The sequence below is a fragment of the Pelophylax lessonae genome (genome assembly GCF_965119305.1).
Source record: "Pelophylax lessonae genome assembly, chromosome: 9".
In the NCBI taxonomy this organism is placed as follows: Eukaryota; Metazoa; Chordata; class Amphibia; order Anura; family Ranidae; genus Pelophylax; species Pelophylax lessonae.
This window is the reverse complement of record NC_138776.1, coordinates 96,075,193-96,100,974: the sequence shown is the minus strand read 5'-3', so window position 1 is coordinate 96,100,974 and position 25,782 is coordinate 96,075,193. Positions and strand designations below refer to the sequence as shown.

The window sequence follows — 25,782 nt, the reverse complement described above, 5'->3', positions numbered from 1 at the left end:
TGTTCTGTAGCTAAATTGCTTTTCTGCAGAAAGTAATCTTTAAGCCAAAATGTGCTGCATTTTAACTTGTGCAAAAAATTACACAAATGGAAGGATTTTTTTTTTTTTTTTTGCATTGATTTCCCTGGGAGCATACCATAAGGTCTTTGTACTTGCCTACTAGGGACATTTTGTAAATTAGTGTCAGTCTTTGTTCACACCAGTATCAACATTTCCTGCGATTTAACAGGTCAAATTGTATGACAAGTTGGACCCTAATGGCTGCAATGGAACTGTATAAATTGGTGTCACGCCGACTTTGCGGTGTCTCATTGATTTGAAAAAGTAGTTCCTGCACTACGGTTCCTGGGGTTGTTAGCTAAGTCGCACTGACATGCGGCTTTGAAATTGTGCGATTTTAAGTGAAGTTGCACAATTACAAAGCTGCATTCATTGTAAACCAGGGCTAAAGTTTTTGTTTAAGAGGGTTCTCAAGTCTCTTGTTGATGTAGTCTTGGTACTAATGTAATCCGTTTTAAAGAAGTCCAGTTTTGGTGGAGTTTTCTAAACTTAACAGGCCAGGGCTATAAACTTGTCAGTGTGTGTTTTATTTTTCTCGGTCTGCCTGCCTCATGCCATGCCTTCTGATTTCCGTACTCTGTCCATTCTGATGGACTGTCGGTGCCTGTATATCAGATGTATGGTCAGAGGCTGCTTAGTGCATGTGTAAACTCTAACAATACATTTCTTTTATTTGCTCCCTTTATGGTCTGATATATCATTGAAAGCATTTATTATTTTTAAAAGTACGGAAAAAAAAACTGCTTGGCAAAACCTGTTGGGCGCTGATAGCTTCCCGTATCTCCTCTGTGGGAGATTTCTGATTCCAAAACACTTCCCACTATGTTATGTTATGGAGAGGTTATATAGATCTAACATACTGTTATCTAGGGTGGCAGCACTGCTTCTCCTATATGCGGTACCCTAGGACAGGAAAGTGTTCCAGGCAGGATTACTGGGTGAAAATAAAGAAGATGGTGTGAAAAAAGAAAGTGAATTCAGCCACCACACCTAAGGCTAGGTAGGCTGCCATACAAGCAATTTTTGTTTTTGGTTTAAATTCCATTTAACCAGCTTAAATACCTCCCAATCCATATACTTATGCCAAAGTCTAATTTAAAAAAACGTAAAATAAAGAGGTCATGCATACACCAGCACCATCTATTGCTATTCTATTACTGCTCCGCCAGTGCTGTCACCTTTTCCCTGCTCCAGGTACCCCCTTAGCAAGCTCGCTCCCGAGACGGGCTGTGTGCATCTATAGACACAGTGCCATTAAGCCACACCTGCTTCATCCTCGTAGGAGTTTGACTGATGGCAACAGGAGCTTATGGCTCCTGCTACTCAGTGTGTCCTGTGAAAGCAGGATGTGAGGGGAGTGGTGCCACAGCCAAGACATTGCTGGAGTCATTTAAGTGTTTAGGGATGGGTGGTGGGGGGGGGGGGCAAGGAAAGTGTGGTAAGCTCCTTTTTTTTTTTTTTTTTTTTTTTTTTTTTTTTTGGTATTGATGGTTTGTATTTTTTTTTTTTTTTTTTTTTTGCAGGTGAAAAAAAGCAAATGTGTGACTTTTACAGAGAAAGAGGCCTTGAAATTCCAAAGCCAAGTAAGTTAAAGTTTTTTTATTGCTCTTACTAGAAATGCGTGACATTATACTTCTTTGTTGCCCTGTTGTCAAATTCCATCATAGAGTTCTTCTAGTGATTGCTGGGAGATCTTAAAGTGATTCTAAAGGTACATTTTATTCATTTTATTTATTTCTTTTTTTTATCCCTAAAATAATAAACATGGTATACTTACCTTCTCTGTGCAATGGCCCCCTTACTTTCTCTTCTGGGATCCCCCACTGGCCTACTCTGCTGTTACTCTTATGAGAGTGCTCCCTCAGCAAGCTGTATGCTGAGGGGAGAATTTGTGCATGCGCTCTCCTGAGCTTGGCTGTGTGTGTGTCCATAAACACACACGCACACACATTGCGGCTCGGCCATGCCATCGGCTCCCTCCTCACAGGATAACTGACAGTAGCAGGAGCCAATAGCTCCCGCGGCTCTCAAAGCTCCCTGTGTAACAAGAGGAAGAGAGGAGCAAAGGTGCAGATATGCACAGCGCTGGATCAAGATAGGACTCAGGTAAGTGTTGAGGAAGGCAGAGGGGAGCGTAGTGGTAATTTTTTTAACCTAAAATGCAGAGAACGAATTCATGTAAAAATGTCTTGACTTTCGAAACACATTTAAAGTGATCTCCACTTGTCCTGTAAAAGTTTTTAAGGTGGCCGTAACATGGCTTTGAGCCTTGGGTGGCCCTGTTGGCACCACTTGCTTTGATGAACATCAATGAAAATTCAAAGAAGGTGGTTGGAAAATTCAAAGAAGATGGTTGGCCAAACAGCCCCCCATTCACACCAGTGCGACCTGTCAAATCGCATGACAAATCGCACCACAAGATGCAGTTGACAGTGGAACTGTTCAAATCACTGCAAAGCCGACTTTGTAGTGCCGCATTGATTTGAAAAAAATAGTTCCTGCATTACTTTAGGGAATTTCAGATGCGACTTGCATAGCCATCTGTGCATGAAGTCGCATAGATATCAGCCAAGTTGCACCTGAAGTCGCACTGACATGGCTTTGAAATCGCGCGGCTTCAAGTGAAGTTTCGTGATTTCAAAGCCGCATTTAGTTTGAACCTAGACTAAATCACAGTTTGGGTATTCAGAAAGCCACAGCTGTTTGAATACAATAGCCAATAGGGGAGATTCTTCTTTCCACTTTGTTTAGCATGAATGGAGGAATTATATTTCTACTTTTTAATCCAAATCTACGGCTAGCCTTAGTATGTCCCAGCCCCTGAGCCTTCTGATTTTTCAGAATGTGTAAACCCCAGGCACTAGTAAGTGGGTGATCCTGTCATTAAGGTTCTTGATCAAGCACTTTGTTTTAGCATGACAGTGCTCTGTCCCTGTCTTCTAACTGTTCTCCTGCCTTGTCACATGGACCTCCAGTAGAAACTACAAGCAATCGCAAGACACATAGCCACTCTGGCAATTTGCATTAGGCTTGTGATCTGTACTACTGAGCCCCTGTTCATATCAGCGCAATTTGACAGGACAAATCGCATGTTAAATTGGAGCCTATTTTTTATTATACAGGATTTGTATAGTGCCAAAAATTTGCGCAGCGCGTTACAACTTGAGGGCAGACAATACAGTTACAATACAATTCCATACAGGAAGAATCAGAGGGCCCTGCTGATTGGAGCTTACAATCTAGAAGGAAGAGTCAAGTGAAACAAAAGGCAAGAACTGTGGGGCATGAGCTGATGGAGAAAAGGAAAATACAGTTGCTAGGTGTGGGTAGGATAGGTTTCTCTGAAGAGGAGGGCTTTCAGGGATCATCTAAAAGGGGACAGATTGGGGTAAGGAGTTCCATAGGATTGGCGAAGTTCTGGAAAAGCCCTGGAGGCAAGCATGGGAGGAGGTGACAAGGGAGCTAGAGAGCAGGAGGTTTTGAGAGGAACAAAGAACGATTAGGTTGGTATTTTGAGTAGGTTAAGTGGTTGATGGCTTTGTAAGTTGTTAGTATTTTGAATTTAATTAGTTACATGAGCGGAAGCCAGTGGAGGGTTTGACAGAGAGGAGTAGCAGACACTGTGAAATTGGTAACGTGGATGAGTCTGAAAGCAGCATTCATGAATTAAAGGGCTTATGTACGGTAAGCCAATGAGAAGGGAGTGGAGTAGTCGAGGCGCGTGAACTAGGAGCTTTGTAATTGGTTAGAATGGGGCGTATTTTGGAGATGTTGCTGAGGTTGTTGACTGAGAGATCAGAGGAAGGGGCACGTGGTTGAGAAAAAATTATAAGTTTGGTTTTGGATAAATTGGGTTTGAGAAAGTGGTGTGACATCCAGACTGATATGTCTATTAGTAAATTGGTGATATGTGAGGAGGATGAGGGAGTGAGCTGATGGGTAGAGAAATAGACTTGGGTGTCGTTAGCATAGAGATGGTATTGGAAGCCACAGGAGGCTATCAGCTGACCCAGGGAGAAGTCCAAGAAAAGAACCTTGGGGGGGACCGTAACAGAGAAAGGGAGAGGATAAAGTAGAATTAAAAGTAACGCTAAAGGTGCGTTTCAAAAAAATGGGAAGAGAACCAGTTAAGAGTACAGTCAAGGAGAACAAAGTCGTGGAGTTTTTTGAGGAGGGGGGGGGGGGGGGGGTCAACTGTATCAAGGGCAGCAGAAAGGTCCAGGAGTATTGCTGACAATACGAGCAAAATGGTGCAAAAAAGTAGTTCCTGCACTACTTTTGGTGACTTTGGGGGGCTTTCAATAGACATCTGTGCATGAACCCACACAGATGTCTTTAAAGTTGCACTGAAATGCAGCTTTGAAATCGTGCGAGTTCAGATTAAGTCGCATGATTTCAAAGCCGCGCTCAGTGTGAACGAGGGCTTAATGACAGATCGATCAGATAATCAAAGGGCACGACTGCCTGTGCATGTCTTCTGCAGCACTATTCAAAATGGTCCATGTGTGTTTATATTATTATACTTTATAGTAGTTGTAAGTTGATAATTTTGGAAAACTAAGAGGATTTGTATTATCAATATTCACTTATTTCTGCTGTGGTCCATGTATCTTGATCTAGTAATACCTTGTTTGTTTTTATGTAGCAGCCCCACAACCAAACAACATCACCAATCGAGGAAGGCCTAGAAAATTGTTGGGACCCGTCTTTCGTATCCCTCCAGAGTTGGATGTATCGCTGCTTCTGGAGTTTATAGGGTAAGTAAATATCCTGCTCAGAGAATTATGTTTTACCCTGTCCTCCATTTCCACCATAGTAAAATTTGTGAGGGCCTTATACTTGGCCAGTCCCAGCTTCTAGCAAATGGCTGTGCTTGTCATATTAACTACTTGCACATGGTACTGATGTATAAACATCAGAGTCCTGGCAGAAAATTGCTGCATAAAAAAAACAGGAGGATGGGCAGTATAGTAAATTTTGTATCCATGCACACACAGTTGAAAATTCTTTAAGCTTTTCTTTGGATGTGTTGCACATATGTACATGTATAGAATACTGTCCAGCAGTGCATTTTTTTTTCTCGTCTATATGAAGCATAGATTTATGCACTTGTATGTATAGGCCCATTAAAAAACAATGGGCTGCATTTATATAAAAAAAAGTGCCTAACTGTTTTTAGGGCATCTGTGTGCAAGAGACTGTCAAGTGCACCTGTTCATACAAACCATATAAACCAATATAGGTGTTTAATGGATAGGATAAGTCTCAAGCACCAATATGCTTCTTCTTGTCAAAAATTGTCCCTATTAGATTACAGATATTCAAAAAAGAAAAACACACACTCACACTGCTGCAAAAACCACTCTGCCGATGAATAGCTAATTTGCTGAAATGTGGTTGCTGTATACAGTACTGTGCAAAAGTTTTAGGCAGGTGTGAAGTAATGCTGTAAGGTAAGAATGCTTTCAGCCCCGGTTCACACTTATTCGAGTGCGGGGTTCGCATGTAATGTCGGAGCGCACTGCTCCTTCATTACATGCGATCGGCTGTGCGGTGCGAGTTTAGCCATACACTTTGTATGGCTAAATTCGCACCGCACCCGCAGCAGACACGCACAGGACCCTTTTTTGCAGCCGCATCAGGATCGGATCGCACAGCGGTTCACACTTGTGCGATCCGATCCTGTGCGAACTGCAAGATCGCACTGTGCTATGCGATCAAACTGGGGGTGTCGTTAAGATTACATTGACACCCCCAGCGTATCGCATATGGCAGTGTGAACTGCCGGGGGTGCGTGTGCGATGCGGGAACAGGCTGCGGATTCGCAGCCTTCCCGCATCGCATAAGTGTGAACCGGACCTCAAAAATATTTTCATTGTTTATTTTTGTCTATTTACTAAATGCAAAGTGAGCAAACAAAAGAAAAATCAAATCCGTTTTTGGTGTGACTAGCGTTTGGCTTAAAAGTTCAAACCTGCATTAATTATACTTGCGCACTTGCACAAATTCAGTCATTTTGTTGAATTAGGTGTATGATTAACCAATTATACCAAGCAGGTGCTAATCATCAATTTCATATGTAGGTTGAAACAGGCATTACCTGAAACAAACTACTGTGTAGGAGGATTAAAAACTGGGTGACAAACAGCCAAACTCTGCTACTAAGGTGAGCTTGTGAAAGAGTTTCATGTCACAGGTCATACACCATGACAAGCAACAAAACACAAGGTAGTTATCTGCAAGGTCTCTCCCAGGCAAAGATTGTAAAGAAGACTGGGGTTTCAAGATGCGCTGTTCAAGATCTTTTGAAGAAGAACAAAGAAACAGGCAATGTTGAAGACTGTAGATGCAGTGGTCAGCCAAGGAAACTTGGTATGTTCTCTGGACTGATGAGTCAAGGCGGTAGCAGGAGACGGTGTGGAGACTGATGAGTCAAGGTGGTATCAGTAGTGTCCTCAATGCTGAGAAATAAAGGCAGATACTTATTCATCCTGCTATACCATCAGGGAGGCATGTGATTGGCCCCAAATTTATTCTGCAGCAGGGCAAAGACCCCAAACATACAGCTAATGTCATTAAGAACTATCTTCAGTGTAAAAAAGAACAAGGAGCTATGGAAGTATTGGTTTTGGCCCCCACAGAGTCCAGTTTTCAACATCCAGTCTGTCTAGGGTTACATGAAGAGAGAAGAATTTGAGGCAGCCCTATATTCAGAGGGTCTTTCGCTAGTTCTTCAAGTTGTTTGGAACAACCTAGCTGCCAAGTTTATTCAAAAACTGTGTGCAAGTTCACCTAAAAGAATTTATGCTGTTTTGAAGGCAAAGGGTGGTCACACCAAATATTGGTTAGATTTGTATTTCTCTTCTGTTAATTTACTTTCCATTTTGTTAATTGATAAAAACTAGTGATGGGCCAAACACCGCCCTGTTCGGTTCGCACCAGAGCATCTCGAGCAGGGAAAAAGTTCTAGCGAACATGCAAACCCTATTAAAGTCTATAGGACACGAACATAAAAAATCAAAAGTCCTCATTTTAAAGGCTTATATGCAAGTTATTGCCATAAAGTGTATGGGGATCCGGGTACTGCCTTGGGGGACGTATCAATGCAAAAAAATTTTTTAAAACAATAGTTTTTACAGGAGCAGTGAGTTTAATGATGCTTAAAGTGAAACAATAAAAAAGAAAAATTCCTTTAAATATTGTGCCTGGGGGGTCCCCTTAATGTGCCTGTAAAGTGGCGCATCTGTACAATGTATGGAGCTTGCTGCAGCAATACTGACATTTCTAAAGGCAAAAATGTTGTTTAAACTTGCTCGCGGCTGTATTGTATTGTTGGCTCCTGGCAATATAGATTAAAAAAAATGAAGAAAAAAAACGACGTGGGGTTCCCCCCAAAATCCATACCAGACCCTTATCCGAGCAAGCAGCCTGTTGATGGGGACAAGGGCCTCTTCCGGGCAACCGTGGGCTGTGGTTGTCAGTGTCTGCGGGTGGGGTGCTTATCGGAATCTGGAAGCCCCCTTTAACAAGGGGGCCCCCAGATCCCGCTCCTTTCTTTTATGTGAATGGATATTGGGTACATCGTTCCCCTACCCATTCACCAAAAAAGTGTACAAAAAAAAAAATAAACACAAAAGCCAGTTTTTAACAAGTCCTTTATTAAAAAAACTAAGAAAATAGTGTCCCCTGATGTAAATCCATCGTCAATCGCGTCGCCCGCCGCACCCGAAAAATAGAAAAATAGTGTTCCCGCTTCTTCTCATCGCCTCCTGGCTAGTGAGCCGCTTGTGACATGACAGCTCTTTTATAAACAAGGGGCGGGGACACCCGGTTACATCACCCGGTGGCACCGTCCCTTCTGACGTCACGTCAGTAATTTATTCACTACACCAATGCAGTGCATTATGGGGCGCTTGTGATGTCAGAAGGGGCGGTGCCACCTGGTGATGTAACCCGGTGTCCCCGCCTCTTTCCTATAAAAGAGCGTATGGATTTTGGGGGGGACCCCACACCTTTTTTTTTTTTTTCTGTCATAGGCTTCCCCTTAACCGCTTGAATACAGGGCACTTTCACCCCCTTCCTGCCTAGATCAATTTTTAGCTTTCAGTGCTCATTGGTGTCTATGGGAAATCTCGGTCAGCTTGGCATGGCACTGCTCACAAACTATAAGTGACAGGGACACAGAACGTAGGGAGCACTGAGAGAGGACCCAGGACTACAACATCTATACATTATAAAAGTGGGGTATGCCTGTTCACCACACTGACTGCACTAAACTAACTCAACACACTATCCACTAACTACCTGCCTAATCTCTATTATCACACACTATACACAGCTGCAGCAGCTTTATATAGTGTGGGGGGGCGTGGACCTTTCCCCTGAGCCATGATTGGCTAAAGTCAGCGTGCCTTTGGCCAATCATGGCTCTAACAGGAACCTGTGCTGTGATTGGCCAAAGCATACAGGGCATGCGCATGCTTTGGCCAATCATCAGTAATTTATTCACTGCACTGCATTATGGGGCTCTCATCGGTGGGCGAACTTCCCCATTTGTGAACACACGAACAGCTGGTGTTCAAACTACCCCCTCGCTCTCACTCACTCCCCCACGCGCTCTCACTCCCCCCCCACCCCCCTGGCGCTCGCTCTCTCACTCCCCCCCCACCCCCCTGGCGCTCGCTCGCTCTCTCCCCCCCCACCCCCTCGTGCTCGCTCGCTCTCTCTCTCCTCCCTTGCGATTGCTCTCTCTCCCCCCCCTTTCGCGCTCTCTCTCTCACTCCCCCCCTTTCACTCGCACTCCCCCCCCCCCCCCCCCCTTTTCTAAGCTACACAAGCTGCTAGGCAGAAAATGAACAAGGGCTGACCGGCGAGTGAAACGCCTCGCAAAGTCACATTGCCCTGGTCACGACAATATTCACGACCAAAGTCGCAGCATACCTCAGGCCGCAGTACCCCCACTCCAAGATAGAGTGGTAGATTGCTGGGAACGGAGCCTGCCTGGTGACCGTGGTATGGTGAGTAGTGTCCAAGCTCCTTTCCTGCGGAATTGCTAGGGTGGTCACGGCCCCCCCCCCCCCCCCCAGGGATGGTGGGCCCCTTCTGTGTCCTTCCTTCCCTCTTCTGTTTCCTACTTCTCCTTTGCGGGGTTCCCCCTCAAGTTTGATCCCTCACCTGCCCCCTATCCCCAGCCCCTTTTTGGTGGCATGGGTCCAATTGGGTAGGGGGGCTTCATGGTGCTGGGCTGGAGGAGCGTTGGGTGCTGCCGCTGTCGGCCTCTTCTGGGGGTCTGTGAATTTTTCCGTGGGGTCCAGGGTCCTGTGCAGCACCGCATGGTTCCGCCATTTTGCCGTGGTTTCTGAACTCCCTGCTGCGGCGGCCATGTTTTTGGTTTCCCTATAGAGTTTCATTGGCGGACATTTTCTTGTAGTCAGATGCAGTGCTGAGCTGTTGGGGCCTCTAGTGTCAGGTCAGCGTTTCCTCTTCCTGCAGAGTGACAGATCGTTTTGGCGATCTCCAGCTCGGGTGGTGAATCTCTATGGGTATATATCCTTTCTCTGCTGTGTACCGCGCCGTGGGTGCGCTGATTCTTGTGGTGTCCCAGCGGTGTACGGGGGGGGGTGGCCTCCCATGGGGAGTTTTTTTTTTCCCCTTAAAAAATTTTTTTTTTTCTTTGCTGAGCAGCGCGGTTCCGTTTAACCCTTTATGGTCATGGCCTGTTGAGCACGTTTCACCACCCGATCCCCTCCTGGAAGCTGGGGAACCCTCTGGGTCTGTCTGCCCTGGCGGCCATGACGGCAGCCCTGTAGTCGCTAGTAGCCAAAGTAGATATTGCCCTGCAAAGGAGACCTGGCAAAAAGCGCCCTCCGCCTTCACCTGTATCCTCTGCTTTCTCAGATTCTGAGGTGGATTTGGCCACTGCGGACGATAGTCAGCCCACTGGGTCTGCGTTCACGCCCACTGAGTGCTCTTATAGTAAGGGTGAGTCTTCGTCCTCTGCAGCCGTGCATGAAAAAGCGCAGTTGGAGGCACTAATTGTATCAGTGCGGGAAACTTTGAAGTTGGAGGACTCAGCTACTGCTGAGTCGGTGACGCCGGTGCAATTTGCCACCTGCAAATCTTCCAAGGTGAACAAGGTGTTTCCCTTTCCTGACTATTTTGACGAGTATGTCACTAGTCAGTGGGGTTCCCCGAAACGCATGGTTGGAATACTGAAGCGTTTTGCTAGAAGATATATCCCTTTTGAGGAGTCTCTTCTGAAAAAACGAACGGTTCCACCGTCGATGGACTCTCAGGTTTCCAGGCTAAATAAGGCCAAACTTTTTTGTTGGTGGAAGATTTTCAGTCTTTTAAGGACCCCGTGGACAAAAGAGCTGAGGTTCTGGTCCAGTACCTCTTCACCGTGGCTGGTTCAATGTTAAGACCGGTGTTTGCTATCACCTTGGTATCCCAGACCTTAACAGAATGGGCTAAGATTTTGTGCCAGGATCTGGAGGGGAGTCAACACCCTTGTGAGCTGGCGGATCAGTGGATCCAAGGGTTACAATATGTTTGTGATGCATCCCTGGATGCGGCCCCTTTGGCCGGCAGGGTTTCTGTAATGGCGCTGTTCCTTCGCCGCATGATCTGGTTGAAGTACTGGTCAGCTAGCCAGGCTTCTAAAAAGGTGCTGATCTTCCTTTTTTGTAGGTGACAGTCTGTTTCGTGCCTCAATGGAAGAGATCATTAAGGGTCTAACGGGAGGTAAGAGTACATTACTTCCGCAGGCTGTTAAGGGCAAGGAACCTCGCCGTAAGCGGGCTCCCTTCTTTTCGGCTCACAAGCGGCCCTTTCGTCTGGCTGGCTCACAGGAAAAGGGTTCGAGGCCCATCCCTAACTTTGCGGGAGGCTCTAAGAGACCCTGGAATGGCAAATCCAAATCTGGCGCTTCTGGTTCCGCAGACAAGGCTTCTCCAGTCTGAAGGGGCCCTCGCCCGTATCTGGGGTGGGAGGATGCCTTCGCCTTTTTCCATATCCGTGGACCTTGCTCACTCAGGACAGATGGGTCCACGAGTTCATTCGGTTTGGTTAAAAGGTCAGCTACGGCTGTGGCATATGTCAATCATCAAGGCGGCACAAAGGGTACCCTGGCAGCCTGGGAAGTGGCCGGCATCTTGAGGTGGGCAGAACAATATGTTCCGGCCCTCTCTACTGTGCACATTCCGGGTGTAGAGAATTAGCAAGCGGACTATCTGTCGGCAGATGTTGGATCCGGGAGAATGGTCTCTTCACCCGGAGGTTTTCCACCAACTGTGTCTTTGATCGGGGACCACCGATGTGGACCTGCTGGCTTCCCGTCTCAACAGGAAAGTGCAGAGGTTCGTGTCAAGTTCTTGGGACGCTCTGGTGGCTCCTTGAAGTCAGTATCGTCTGATTTACACCTTTCCTCCAATACAACTTCTGTCAAGACTGCTACGCAGAATCAAAGTACAATTGATTCCAGTTATTCTTGTGGCACCAGACTGGTCTCGTCCGGTCTTAGTATGCAGGCCTGGTAAGGCTGGTAGCGGACGTCCCTTGAAAACTTCCTCTCAGGGAAGATCTTCTGTCTGAGGGACCAATCTTCCATCCTGTTTTGGCTTTAACGGCATGGCTATTGAAAGCCAGGCGCTGAAAGACAGAGGGCTGTCAGTCAGTAATTCTTGCGCTGTTGAAGGCTAGGAAATCTACTTCCAGGAAGGTTTACCATTGATTTTGGAATGCATACATTATTTGGGGTGAGTAGCGGGGGGGGGGGGGGGTTTCTCGCCTGTTGGAGTTTCTACAACTGGGTGTAGATCATCATTTGGCTCTCGGCACCATCAAGGGCCAGATTTCCGCCTTGGCTATTTTTTTCCAAAGGCCGTTGGTGGTGAAGTCCTTAGTTCACACTTATGTGCAGGGAGTTCACCATCCTGGTACCTCCGTGGGATCTCAATTTGGTTCTGTCGGTGTTTCAAAGGCCTCCCTTTGAAAATATTTGGGAAATTCCTCTGCTCACTTTGCCACAGAAGGTGGCTTTCTTAGTAGCTATTCCGCACGTCGTGTGTCGGAGTTGGCTGCGTTGTCCTGTTGGTCACCAGACTTGATGATTCATAGAAACAAAGTGGTGATGGCGACCCTGTCAGGCGCTCCCTTCCTAAGGTTGTCTCGGGGTTTCATTTTAATTAAGACATTTGTGCTACCGTCCCTCTGTCCTAAACCTACACATGCTAAGAAAAGGCCTTGCATTTTTTAGATGTAGTTAGGGTGATTAGGGTAATTGAACGGATTAGGAAATCTGATTCTTTGTCTATACCGATAGACCTCGTAAGGGGCAGGCCGCATCTGCTGCGACCATTTACAAGTGGATCAGGCAGACGGTGGTGCAGGCTTACTCCATTAAGGGTCAGGTTCCTCCTTACCCTGTTAAAGCGCATTCTACAAGGGCACTTAGTGCCTCCTAGGCCTTCCGTGGTTCAGGTGTGCAAGGCGTCTATGTGGTCGTCTGTACATAAATTCACAAAATTTTATAAGGTGGATGTACTTGCAGATGCTGCGTTTGGCTGCAAAGTCTTGCAGGATGCAGTTGCGGAGGCTTCCGCTTTTTGGGGTGACATTTTTTTTTTCCTGGTGGTGAGCTCCAGTTGTTCCAAGTTGAGCTCCTGTTACCTGGTTGGCTATGTTTAGCCTTCTTGTGAATTCTGCATTTGCTGTGTTTTTTTCCCACCCCTCATGTTGACACTACTTTGGGACATCCCAATGGTCTGAAGACTTGAAACTAAGTGTATCAGTGAACGAAAGAGAAAACTGGATTTTTGTCGTACCGTAAAATCCTTTTCTCTGCGGTTCACTGACACAGCACCCGCCCCTCCTTGGGGTTGAATTTGTTGTTCTGACACTGCTTGTTATAAACTGGTGGTATACCCTCTGGGACTGCCCCAGGGGTGTAACCAAAAAGGTTTCCGCCTAGTCCTCCTAAAGACAGGGAGCATAAGCCTAATGGTCTGAAGACTTGAAGCTGTGTCTGTCAGTGAACCTCAAAGAAAAGGATTTTATGGTAAGACAAAAATCTGTGTTTTTTTTTTTACTGGAGTTTCCCTTTAAACTTTGCACAGTAATGTAAATAAAAGAAATACCTGAGTTTAGGGGCTATTTTGGAAAGTTACAAGCATAAGCATTAAAGCGGACCTATAGTTACATAGTTACATAGTTAGTGAGGTTGAAAAAAGACATCAGTCCATCCAGTTCAACCTATGATGTGTGTGTGTGTGTGTGTTTGCTTTTAACCGTACATTGTATACCCCTGTATGTTGTGGTCTTTAAGGTGTCCATCTAATAGTTTTTTGAAACTATCAATGCTCCCTGCTGATACGACTGCTTGTGGAAGAGAATTCCACATCCTTACCGCTCTTACAGTGAAGAACCCCTTACGCACTTTAAGGTTAAACCGCCTTTCCTCAAGTTTTAGTGAGTGGCCACGTGTCTTATTGTATTTCCTTACTCTGAATAGTTTGTTCCTTATGCTAGGGTCGCCAGTACAGTATTTGTACATTGATATCATATCCCCCCTCAATCGTCTCTTCTCCAGAGAGAATAGGTTCAGTGCTTGTAGTCTTTCCTCATAGCGGATGTCCTCCATTCCCCTAATTATTTTTGTTGCCCTTCTCTGGACTTTCTCCAGTTCCAGCACATCCTTCCTGTGGACCGGTGCCCAGAACTGGACAGCATACTCCAGATGTGGCCGAACCAGAGTCTTGTAGAGTGGAAGAATAATCTCTCTTTATTTCTGGAGTGAATCCCCTTTTTTATACAACCCAGTATTCTGTTGGCTTTGCTTGCGGCGGCTTGGCATTGCATGCCACTGCCAAGCCTGTTGTCTACCAGTACCCCAAGGTCCCTTTCCATCCTAGACTCACCCAGAGGTTCCCCCCTAGTGAGTAGCTTGCTTTCTGGTTTCTGGCCCCCAAGTGCATTACTTTACATTTTTCAACATTAAATCTCATCTGCCATGTAGTTGCCCACCCCGTTATTTTGTTCAGGTCTGCTTGCAAGATTTCCACATCCTTTCCTAAAGCACTTTCAATCTTCTGAACCCCCTCTACAATCCTAAAAGCCAACTTGGTCTGGTTTGCACCCCTCCCCCTCGTTAACAGCAGCCTTCTGAGATATCCATGTTTGCTTATAGGGAGCAGCTAGAGAAGGGCAGACCGGCAGTGAGTCTTCAGGAGCCTGCAGCTAAAATCCTGAAGGTAATATGAGCGGGGAAACATCAGGGCGGGGGATGGAGGAATTCTTTGATTTAGTAGGGGACCCGTCATGATATGGTATCCCTACAGGGGAACATGAGTGGTATATTAATCTGGAGACATCAAGGGTACAAGAACACATCTGTCCCATCACCTCCACTACATGTTTACATGTTCCATTTCTGGTGTGACCAGAGGGGGTCAGCATATTCCAGTACTCAGATGAGCAAGTGTACAATTTTACTTTTGTAGCACTGCCCCTGTAAGGACTGCCAGATATTCACTCTGCGGGTCCCCCTGGTTACTAGCGCACGGCCATAAGCAAATGCAAATTCCTCTTGGCTTCCACTCCAATAATCAGTCCAGGGGTATTTGGTTGTTTTTTATTTATTTTGTAATGGGGATTGGAGAAGGTAATAGTGGGAGTCTCCAATTTAACGATTTACAGTATTTGAGGACTTCTATCTTCTCTACTTCGCTTTTAAGTATGGAACAGCCAGGCTGTGAATTCATTCTATCACTTTGGATGACTAAGGATTAAGTCTCTTGTTTCCTTCAAGACGACTTGGTGAACACTCTTATCTTCAGGACACTCTCCCTAGTATCCTCTCTCTCTCTGCTGACACCCATCCACTAACTATCCTACGAGCAGGGGTGGCCACCCTCAGGTCAGGCCCCTTGACACGAGTCCCTGTACTCACGATACTGCAGCCACAGGGCCTCCAGTGTCTCCCCTCTGTTAGCTTCCTTGGACCTCTGGGTTCAGCTCCTGTGAACCGCTTCTCCTGGCCCTCAGGACGACCTCCTGTGACCGCATGGCACCTCTACAGAGGAGGAGGCAGCCGCCCCCTCCCTCCGCGACTCCGCTCTCCAAGGAAAGACCCCAAGCACATGTGCTCCCGGCTTTTTATACAGTATACCAGCCTGCACCGAGGCGACCTGCCCTCTGCCAATTATCAGGACTGTATCCAAGCCTATGCACCCATTCGGCAGGTTTCCTCCCACTGTCCAACATGCCTCCCTTTTGGACCGGTGTGAAACACTCTCTAGACTGAGCACAATGAGCAGACCTCACTAACTGATCCTGCTCTCTAGTAGGCAGAGAGCAATATAGATTTACCCTGCAGCCCCTCTGGTAAGCAGACAGAGCTCAAAACTATACTCTCTCACTAGCACCTACGTAGGAGGGTGCTACACTTTTATTTTTTTATTATTCTCGTTCTTAATAAAATTCACTTGCATCAAACACCGCTTCTTCTGAGCTTTGTGATCAGTTATGAGGTGGTTCTGGGTAAAAATATGTACTGGTATTAGAGATGTTGTTTCAGCCACTAGATGGCAAGTAAACCCTTATTACTGTAGATGTTTCTAGCGATTGTTTGGGTGGGTTCTTGCATACAATAATGTCTTTTATATGCAAGTAATAAAATTGCCATTCCAATTTTATTTCTTTTACTTAAGGCATATGCATGGGCGAGTTTACTAAACACTTCTAGAGCGAAAAACCCCATTCCTTGTGTGAATGAGAACCAGACAAAAGCTGTACTCCAGGAAAGCCACTTCAATATATTATAATTTATATTGATAGAATTGATATATAGTGTGGCATATACTGTACATGCTTGGAAATGTATACATAAAATTCCCTATGTCAAATTAATGACTACATCACTCAGTATGGATTCACTTACCCCGATATATTAAGGTTGACATTAAGAACTCCAAGGGATGTAATTGCATTGCCTTGATATCTATCTTGTGACATCCTACCCTGTTCTGTCTTTGGAAATGAAAGCTTCGATTCACTAGACTGTAGAGGAGCTTGAAGTGTTTTGTGTCCACATATCCCACCAGCTCCTGCATTATTTATGACCGTGTAATGGTCCTTAAAGTACATTAGGATGATAATGAAAAAGTACACTCCACATCAATAGAAGTTCAGAATTAATTACAGGCTACTTTGTATGCATTGCATGGCTCTAGTTTAATTTTAGATTTTAATATTTTTATTGATTTTTTTTTTTTTTGCAGGGCTCAGGAGGGCACAGGAAGTTATAAGGTAATTAAGCTTTATGTTCATTTAGTGCAGGCAATCTTGTGTATTTTGACCTGCCTGTTTCTTTCCCCCAGTAGTCTCTATCAGGGGTGGGCAATTTTGTTGTGACAGTACGTAGCAAGCACACATCTCCTGCACTTGAAAGTGGGCCCAAAAAGTGGTTGTCGTCGAAATTCTTGTCTTGTCCTGGCTTGTCTGGATATGCCTCGCCTTTCTCCTCTGGGAAATACTGGGGGAAGTCTGTATATACTGAAATCATAAAACAAAACGGGAGACGCACGGTTCTAGTGCATTATCTTCAATATATTCTGTAATAGGTATAAAAAAAAGTCACTTCATTTTCCAGGACTGTTGTAAAGGGCCGAACTTAAAGTAATTGTAAAGTCTCGTGGTTTTTTTTTTTTGGTTTTTTTTTTTTGGTTTTTTTTTTCTTCTTTTACCAATCATGTTAAACTTACCACCTCTGTGCAGCCGGTTTTGCACAGGGCAGCCCATGTCCTCTTCTCGGGTCCCTCTTCACTGCTCCTGGCCCCTCCCTCCTGTCAAGTGCCCCCACCAGAAGCAGCTTGCTATGGGGGAACCCAAGCTGAGCTGCAGCTCTGTCCATTTAGACACAGAGCTGCAGTTCAATTTATTGTATATTTTCATGTGACAAAACCGAAGAAATGACACTTTGCTACAATATAAAGTAGTGAGTATACAGCATGTATAACAGTTTAAATTTGCTGTCCCCTCAAAATAACTCCACACAGCAATTCATGTCTAAACTGCTGGCAACAAAAGTCAGTACACCCCTGGGTGACAATGTCTAAATTGGACCCAATTAGCCATTTTCCCTCCCCGGTGTCATGTGACTCGTTGGTGTTACAAGGTCTCAGGTGTGTTGATGGGGGGGGGGGGGGGGAGTACCGCACTTCAAGGTCTCAGGTGTGTTGGGGGGGGGGGGGGGGGAGTACCGCACTTCAAAGGTGTGTTATGTGATATAAAGTGTCTTGGTGATAAATCAATAAATATTCTATTATGACTGGTGTATAAAATCCATATAAATCACTTAATATTGGTAGATGTATAAAATCATACTCCATATATAATACACATCATATAAATAAATATAAAATATCTCAATAGGTAGTGCTTATGGTGATATATATTAGTGATAAAATCAAAAGGTGCTCTGTGCTTAATATATAAATTCTATATCACTCGATATAAATGGTGATGTGGATGTCCATATACATTCACAAGTGATTAAATGCTGCTTCGCATCATAAGGTGCTCAAGTGTCCCATATACAGGTCCCTCTCAAAAAATTAGCATATTGTGATAAAGTCTCATATAAGCATATAGCACACTTAGTGGTCACGTGCACGAAGAGCACCCGCATGCACTGAATATATAGGTGGAGGAAATACTCCCTTTTAACACAGAAGAGGAAGATCCATATCACTATTATCACTACAGGTCCCTCTCAAAAAATTTGCATATTGTGATAAAGTTCATTATTTTCTGTAATATATTGATAAACATTAGACTTTCATATATTTTAGATTCATTTCACACAACTGAAGTAGTGCAAGCCTTTTATTGTTTTAATATTGATGATTTTGGCATACAGCTCATGAAAAACCAAAATTCCCATCTCAAAAAATTAGCATATTTCATCCGACCAATAAAAAAAGTGTTTTTAATCCAAAAAAAGTCAACCTTCAAATAATTATGTTTAGTTATGCACTTAATACTTGGTCGGGAATCCTTTTGCAGAAATGACTGCTTCAATGCGGCGTGGCATGGAGGCAATCAGCCTGTGGCACTGCTGAGGTGTTATGGAGACCCAGGATGCTTCGATAGCGGCCTTGAGCTCATCCAGAGTGTTGGGTCTTGCGTCTCTCAACTTTCTCTTCACAACATCCCACAGATTCTCTATGGGGTTCAGGTCAGGAGAGTTGGCAGGCCAATTGAGCACAGTAATACCATGGTCAGTAAACCATTTACCAGTGGTTTTGGCAATGTGAGCAGGTGCCAGGTCGTGCTGAAAAATGAAATCTTCATCTCCATAAAGCTTTTCAGCAGATGGAAACATGAAGTGCTCCAAAATCTCCTGATAGCTAGCTGCATTGACCCTGCCCTTGATAAAACACAGTGGACCAACACCAGCAGCTGACATGGCACCCCAGACCATCACTCACTGTGGGTACTTGACACTGAACTTCAGGCATTTTGGCATTTCCCTCTCCCCAGTCTTCCTCCAGACTCTGGCACCTTGATTTCTGAATGACATGCAAAATTTGCTTTCATCCGAAAAAAGTACTTTGGACTACTGAGCAACAGTCCAGTGCTGCTTCTCTGTAGCCCAGGTTAGGCGCTTCTGCCGCTGTTTCTGGTTCAAAAGTGGCTTGACCTGGGGAATGCGGCACCTGTAGCCCATTTCCTGCACACGCCTGTACACAGTGGCTCTAGATGTTTCTACTCCAGACTCAGTCCACTGCTTCCGCAGGTCCCCCAAGGTCTGGAATCGGTCCTTCTCCACAATCTTCCTCAGGGTCCGGTCATCTCTTCTCGTTGTGCAGCGTTTTCTGCCACACCTTTTCCTTCCCACAGACTTCCCACTGAGGTGCCTTGATACAGCACTCTGGGAACAGCCTATTAGTTCAGAAATTTCTTTCTGTGTCTTACCCTCTTGCTTGAGGGTGTCAATGATGGTCTTCTGGACAGCAGTCAGGTCGGCAGTCTTACCCATGATTGCGGTTTTGAGTAATGAACCAGGCTGGGAGTTTTTAAAAGCCTCAGGAATCTTTTGCAGGTGTTTCGAGTTAATTAGTTGATTCAGATGATTAGGTTAATAGCTCGTTTAGAGAACCTTTTCAAGATATGCTAATTTTTGGAGATAGGAATTTTGGTTTTTCATGAGCTGTATGCTAAAATCATCAATATTAAAACAATAAAAGGCTTGCACTACTTCAGTTGTGTGTAATGAATCTAAAATATATGAAAGTCTAATGTTTATCAGTAGATTACAGAAAATAATGAACTTTATCACAATATGCAAATTTTTTGAGAGGGACCTGTAGTGATAATAGTGATATGGATCTTCCTCTTCTGTGTTAAAAGGGAGTATTTCCTCCACCTATATATTCAGTGCATGCGGGTGCTCTTCGTGCACGTAACCACTAAGTGTGCTATATGCTCACCTCCATCTCTTAAATAATTAGCCTTTTTAAGATTTCTCAGGGGGTCTCCTCTACTCCTGGATGTAATGGAGCCCTGTAATAGTGATGGCTGCCGATGTACTCCTTGTGATGGGGATCCACTTATGAGGTCTTTGATGGTACCTCGGATCTCAGAAATAAAGGGGCCAATATAGTGAAATATTGTCAAGCTTTTTATTTACATAAAAAAAGGATTTCCACTCACATGCAGCTGCTGCAAAATGCGCTTATCCGATGCGGGACTGTACCTGCCCTTTCTCCGCTACGTCACTTCAGGTGCTATGCCCTACACGTTACGCTACATCCTCACGTAGCTTCTTCAGGGGATAATTTGCATACGGGCGTGACGTTCTTAAATAGCCCTAGAGTCGGATGGGGATATGGCGCCATTTCTTTTGTGTACGGGGTATGTCTGTATACCGGAAGTATCTAATCGGCCATTTTTTCAAAGCCTTCATGCCTAAAATCGTATCATCAGCTTTATAATCTAAACATGTTTAAACACCCAATCTATCAAATCGGCCATGTTTAAATATCTTGCGGTGGAAATAAATTTATTTAGTCCGGCCGGTCCAATTATATCTAGTATTCATTCATATGTGGGAAATATTTCCTATAATTTAATTATTGAATATAATTTATAAATTTTTATTCAATATAATATAAAATCACTAGTTATAAAATTATGTATAAAACCCGGAAGTGAGGTAAACAGAATACCCTTCAACTCGACTAGATATATATTTTCCCTTCACCTACTTGCATAAAATACCATCTTCATCATATCGCAAGTTTTTCAATCAATCAACAGTATACACAATCTCTATAAAACCAAATATTGATAAAATTCATATTCCTAATCCACAATAAGAGTAATAAAATCGATATAGTGCCAATGCTAAACATAATGCCATAGATAAATCAATCTATCCTATAATAGATATAAATTACATAACTAAATATAGAAATTAACCTTACTTATATTTATCATCTACGTTCTTTTCTATTCAGTGTGGTGTATATTGCATATTATGTTTGTGCCCATTCCCTCTATATTCCTACTTTCTGTGTATCATAGAGTGTTGTTCAGTGTGAGGTGCGTAGTTTTATGGGTGTCTGGCATTGAAGGCACATATCTTTCACACACCTACAGGACAGCGCGAGAATTACACCCCCCTTATATCAAAAGGTCTCAGGTGTGAATGAGGAGCAGTTGTGTTAAATTTGGTGTTATCGCTCTCACTTTCTCATACTGGTCACTGGAAGTTCAACATGGCACCTCATGGCAAAGAACTCTCGGAGGATCTGAAAAAAAGAATTGTTGCTCTACATAAAGATAGCCTAGGCTATAAGAAGATTGCCAATATGCTGAAACTGAGCTGCAGCACAGGGCCCAGGACCATACAGCAGTTTTAACAGAACAGGCCTCACCATGGTCCACCAAAGAAGTCGAGTGCATGTGCTCAGCGTCCTATCCAGAGGTTGTCTTTGGAAAAATAGACGTATGAGTGCTGCCAGCATTGCTGCAGAGGTTGAAGGGGGGGGGGGTCGTCAGCCTGTCAGTGCTCAGACCACACGCCAAACACTGCATCAAATTGGTCTGCATGGCTGCTGTCCCAGAAAGAAGCCTCTTCTAAAGATGATGCACAAGAAAACCCGCAAACAGTTTGCTGAAGACAAGCACACTAAGGACATGGATTACTGGAACTATGTCTTGTGGTCTGATGAGACCAAGATAAATTTGGTGTTAAGCGTGTGTGGCGGCAACCAGGTGAGGGGTACAAAAACAAGTTTGTCTTGCCTACAGTCAAGCATAGTGGTGGGAGTATCTGGGCTGCATGAGTGCTGCCGGCACTGTGGAGCTACAGTTCATTGAGGGAACCATGAATGCCAACATATACTGTGACATACTGAAGCCGAGCGTGATCTCCTCCCTCCGGCAGGGCAGTATTCCAACATAATGACACCAAACACCTCCATGACAACCACTGCCTTGCTAAAGAAGCTGAGGGTAAAGGTTATGGACTGGCCAAGCATGTCATCAGACCTAAACCCTATTGAGCATCTGTGGGGCATCCTCAAACGGAAGGTGGAGGAGCGCAAGGTCTCTAACATCCACCAGCTCCATGATGTCATCATGGAGGAGTGGAAGAGGACTCCAGTGGCTACCTGTGAAGCTCTGGTGAACTCCATGCCCAAGAGGGTTGCTGGAAAATGATGGTTACCACACAAAATATTGACACTTTGGCCCAATTTGGACATGGTCACTTAGGGGTGTACTCACTTTTGTTGACAGCGGTTTAAACATTAATGGCTGTGTTGAGTTATTTTGAGGGGACAGCAAATTTACACGGTTATACAAGCTATAAACTCACTACCTTAGGCCTCTTTCACACGGCCGCTCTGTTTTTTTCCTCAGCTCCGGCACTTTTTTTTTTTTTTCTTTTTCACGGACACGGATGACACTTGTGTCATCCGCTCCGTATGACACCGCTGACATCCGATTTGGCATCCGTTCCGTTTTTTTAAACTGAAGAAAAATGGGGTTCTGTTCCGTTCCAAAAAATGGAACAGAACTGAAAGGACGCAAATCGGATGTCAGCGGATGGTCATCCTCTGACACCTGCAATCCCATTGACATGCATTATGTCCGTATATCACCCGCAAATGGATGGAGTAATATACGGACATACGGAGCGGCCGTGTGAAAGAGGCCTTACATTGCAGCAAAGTGTAATTTCTTCAGTGTTGTCACATGATATAATAAAATATTTACAAATATGAGGGTGTGTGTGTGTATGTATGTATGTATGTATGTGTGTGTGTGTATATATATATATATATATATATATATATATATATATATATATATATATATATAATGTGTGTGTATATGTGTGTGTATATGTGTGTGTGTATATATATATATATATATATATATACACACACATTGATTCCTTTCACTATTAAGTGAAAGGAAACCTAGACTTTTGGCTTTGAAGATTCAGCAGGGAGAGTTAACTGGTAATGGATTTAAGAATTCAGGTGCAGAGATCTGTTAAAAAATTATACAGCGCTGCAAGTGCGTCCCCTGACACTTCTAGAGGGCCGAACAACATCAGGACATTTTCGTGCATTGAGGTTTGCTGTGTCCAGTTAGACATCAAATTAAAAATGAATGATCTATAATGTACCTCAACGCCCACAAATTCTAGTTTAATGCAGCGTATCGCAATGCATACTGAAGCTGAAGTACAGTAACCCCAGCATTGGTGTCAGTGGCAGTAATATTAACCCCCAGCGTTGGTGTCAATGAGGGCAAAAACCACCACCCAACATTGGTGCCAGTGAGTGCAATAATAACTAGAGGAGCACTGAATGGAAATTTTGGTACCAAAAATGCAGGATGCATTTGGCCGAAAACCGAAAATGACAGTTTTTAAAAAATATTTATATTTTTATATATAAAATTGTATATTCAACTTTTTAATAATAATTTAAATGAATCTGAATCGATTATCAGCCATTATTGGCACCTATAGGGCCGGTTCACACTCTTGCGATACCTGATGTCGCATGTGATTAGCACCGCATTGCTGTGCAGGTGACATGCAATGTCTGTGCGATGCAAATTCAGCCACGGAAACTGTGTGGCTGAATTTGCATCGCGTTCCTACCATACTCGTGCAGGACCCTTTTTTGTCCGCACCGGAATCGGATCTCATATGTGTGAACACTCATGCGATCCGATTCTGTAAATTGTGCTGAGTTTTGCAATGGGTTGTCATTAACTTTGCAATTAGTTCGCATGAACTGGTTGCGATTTACAGCGAATTCACACCGCATGTAATGTAAACCAGCCATTAGCGCACGAAAAGCTCAAGAAAAATGTATCCCTTTAAATTGTATGTGTGTCTTCACGCTGGTCAGTTGCACTTCCGTTGTGGTGTTAAAAAAACTTGCTTGCTGCATTTTTGGTCTGTTTAAAAAAAAGAAAATGCACCACAAACGCACCTTCCCTTTGAAATGCAGCAAGCACGTTCTCATTACATTTTTGTTGTGGTTTTCGAGTCACATGACTGATGAAAAACAATAAGCGTAGTAAAATCGATGAAAAATAACGGCAAATTCGCAGTAAAATCACGGCCAAATTGCCACAAATTAGCAGTGAAATCGTCGCAAATTTGCACTAAAATTGTGCGCATTTTCGCCCATTATCGGCACCTTTTTCTCTTATTGGCAAATTGCTGATAACCCATATATTGGCCGATATGTTTCACTGGCCGAAATTTCAGTGCATTCCTAATAACCCCCCAACATTGCTTTGGGACGAACCAATTAAACCCCCTAGCATTGTTGTCAGTACTATTTTACTCCTTCCCCACATTGGTGGTCACTGCAGTAAAATTTAACGGCCCCCCTCTCTGGTGGTCAGTGACTGTGCAAGTTAACCCCCATACCTTCCGCATTGGTAATCATGGGATATAACTCCACCCACAGGAAGTCTCTTTCAGAGCTCGGTGCTGGAACACAGAGGGAGTTTCAGCACCTGATATCCCACTGCCACTCTGCTGCTGTCACTCAAACGGGTGCCCAGTAGCTCGGTCTTCCTATTAAAAACTGACTGACCACACTAAGCAGGAGAGCACAACGTGGTCAGTTCCCTAGCTGTGCTGGGAACTCTGTGTATGCTCCTCCAATTATAAGACTTTTTCCTGACACGTCTCTGCTGGACTGCCAATCGCAGGCAAGCTTAGTGTGCTGCTGTTTCTCCTCCCCCCCCAGCTCTTATGTAGCTGAGAACAGAGGCTTTGTGATCATTAAAAAAAAAAAGGTATTTAAAGGGTTTTTTTTTGTTTTGTTTTTTAAGAGCTACACAAAAATGTTTTTCCTTTCATTTCTATTTTAAACTTGGGAATTTTACAAGGTGATCATTTACAATAGCTTTATATTACCCAGCTGTTTTCTGACTCTGATTTTAGAGACTACAAACGCACTCCTGCGCCTTTCCCTGCAGATTCTGTATTTGTACAGATGCTTTTGAGCCATTGGTCACTCAAAATGTGTGTGGCACTGCCCCTTGAGGTCTGCTGGATTTCTCCCCTTTTCGGGTCCCTCTGGGTTACTGGTAGCAACTGCATGCAGAAACGTAACACTTTACTTTCCGGCTCAGTCATTGATTTGTCTAGGGGTTGTTGTTTTATTTTATATGGGAATGGGAGAAGGGATGAGTGGAATACTCCAAACTTGAACTATTCACAATGCTGAGGACTTCTATTTTGAGAATACGGCCAGACCGCAGCTTCATCCTTCCACTAGATGAATCTCATGTAAAGTTCTTTAAGCACCTTTTTTCAGGGTATTTGCCTAGCACCCCCTTTTCGATTCTATCCACCAGCTGACACCCATCCTCTGACTACTCTACTCCGGATTGGTCCCCTTCCTGGTCAGGCCCTTAGACACGATCCCCTGTACTCACGATACTGCTTTTCAGGTTCTCCAGTGTCTCAACTCCTCCTAGTCAGCTCTTCTGGACCTCTGGGTTCAGCTCCTCACTTCAAGCTCACCAGACCGACTGCCTGTGACCGTACACCAACCACTTCAGAAGAGGAGGCAGCCGCCACCCTCCTTCCGGGACTCTGCTCACCAGCCAAAGACCCCGAGCACCCTGGCTTTTATACTACACCCCACAATGCACCAAGACTGCAGTCTGTGCCAATCACTGGGGCTGTATCAAAGCCTGTGTGCCAATTGATTAGGTTTCCTCCACTGTCCAATGTGCCACCCCATTCGACCAGTTGGGACACTCCCCCAGACCACATGAATCACACACTGAGCAGACCTAACTCACAGATCCTGCTCTCTGTTAAGCCGAGTGCAACATAGAATTTACCTGCTGCTCCTCTGATAGCCAGACAGAGCCAAAAACTATACTCACTCTCTAGCACCTACGTAGGAGGGTGCTACATGTGTAATTGAGTTACTCAAATCCTTGTTAGATGAGCTTAGGCCTGATGAGTCACATTTTACTGCTGCTGTTCCCAAATTAAAGGAGAAAATTTCAACACTTTTCATTGTGTTGTGCCCCTTCCTGAAGCTGGAGGATCAGTGTATTGCTTCTACCAGTTTCCAACCTTGAGTTTTAATAGGGCCTCAGACCTTTCCTTTTGCACTCCCTTTTCCAGATATTTCTCTATGAAGTTTGGAAGCACCC

At 44.4% G+C, this 25,782-nt stretch overlaps 1 protein-coding gene across 1 annotated transcript in view; it reads left to right on the top strand.

Moving 5' to 3' along the window:
• PCGF6 (polycomb group ring finger 6) overlaps window positions 1-25,782 on the top strand; it is an 81,935-nt gene that overhangs the window by 28,649 nt on the left and 27,504 nt on the right. The window contains exons 5-7 of the mRNA XM_082268405.1: window positions 1,584-1,643; window positions 4,706-4,817; window positions 16,338-16,365. Coding sequence (XP_082124531.1) covers window positions 1,584-1,643; window positions 4,706-4,817; window positions 16,338-16,365 — 200 coding nt within the window. The remainder of the gene's footprint in view (window positions 1-1,583; window positions 1,644-4,705; window positions 4,818-16,337; window positions 16,366-25,782) is intronic.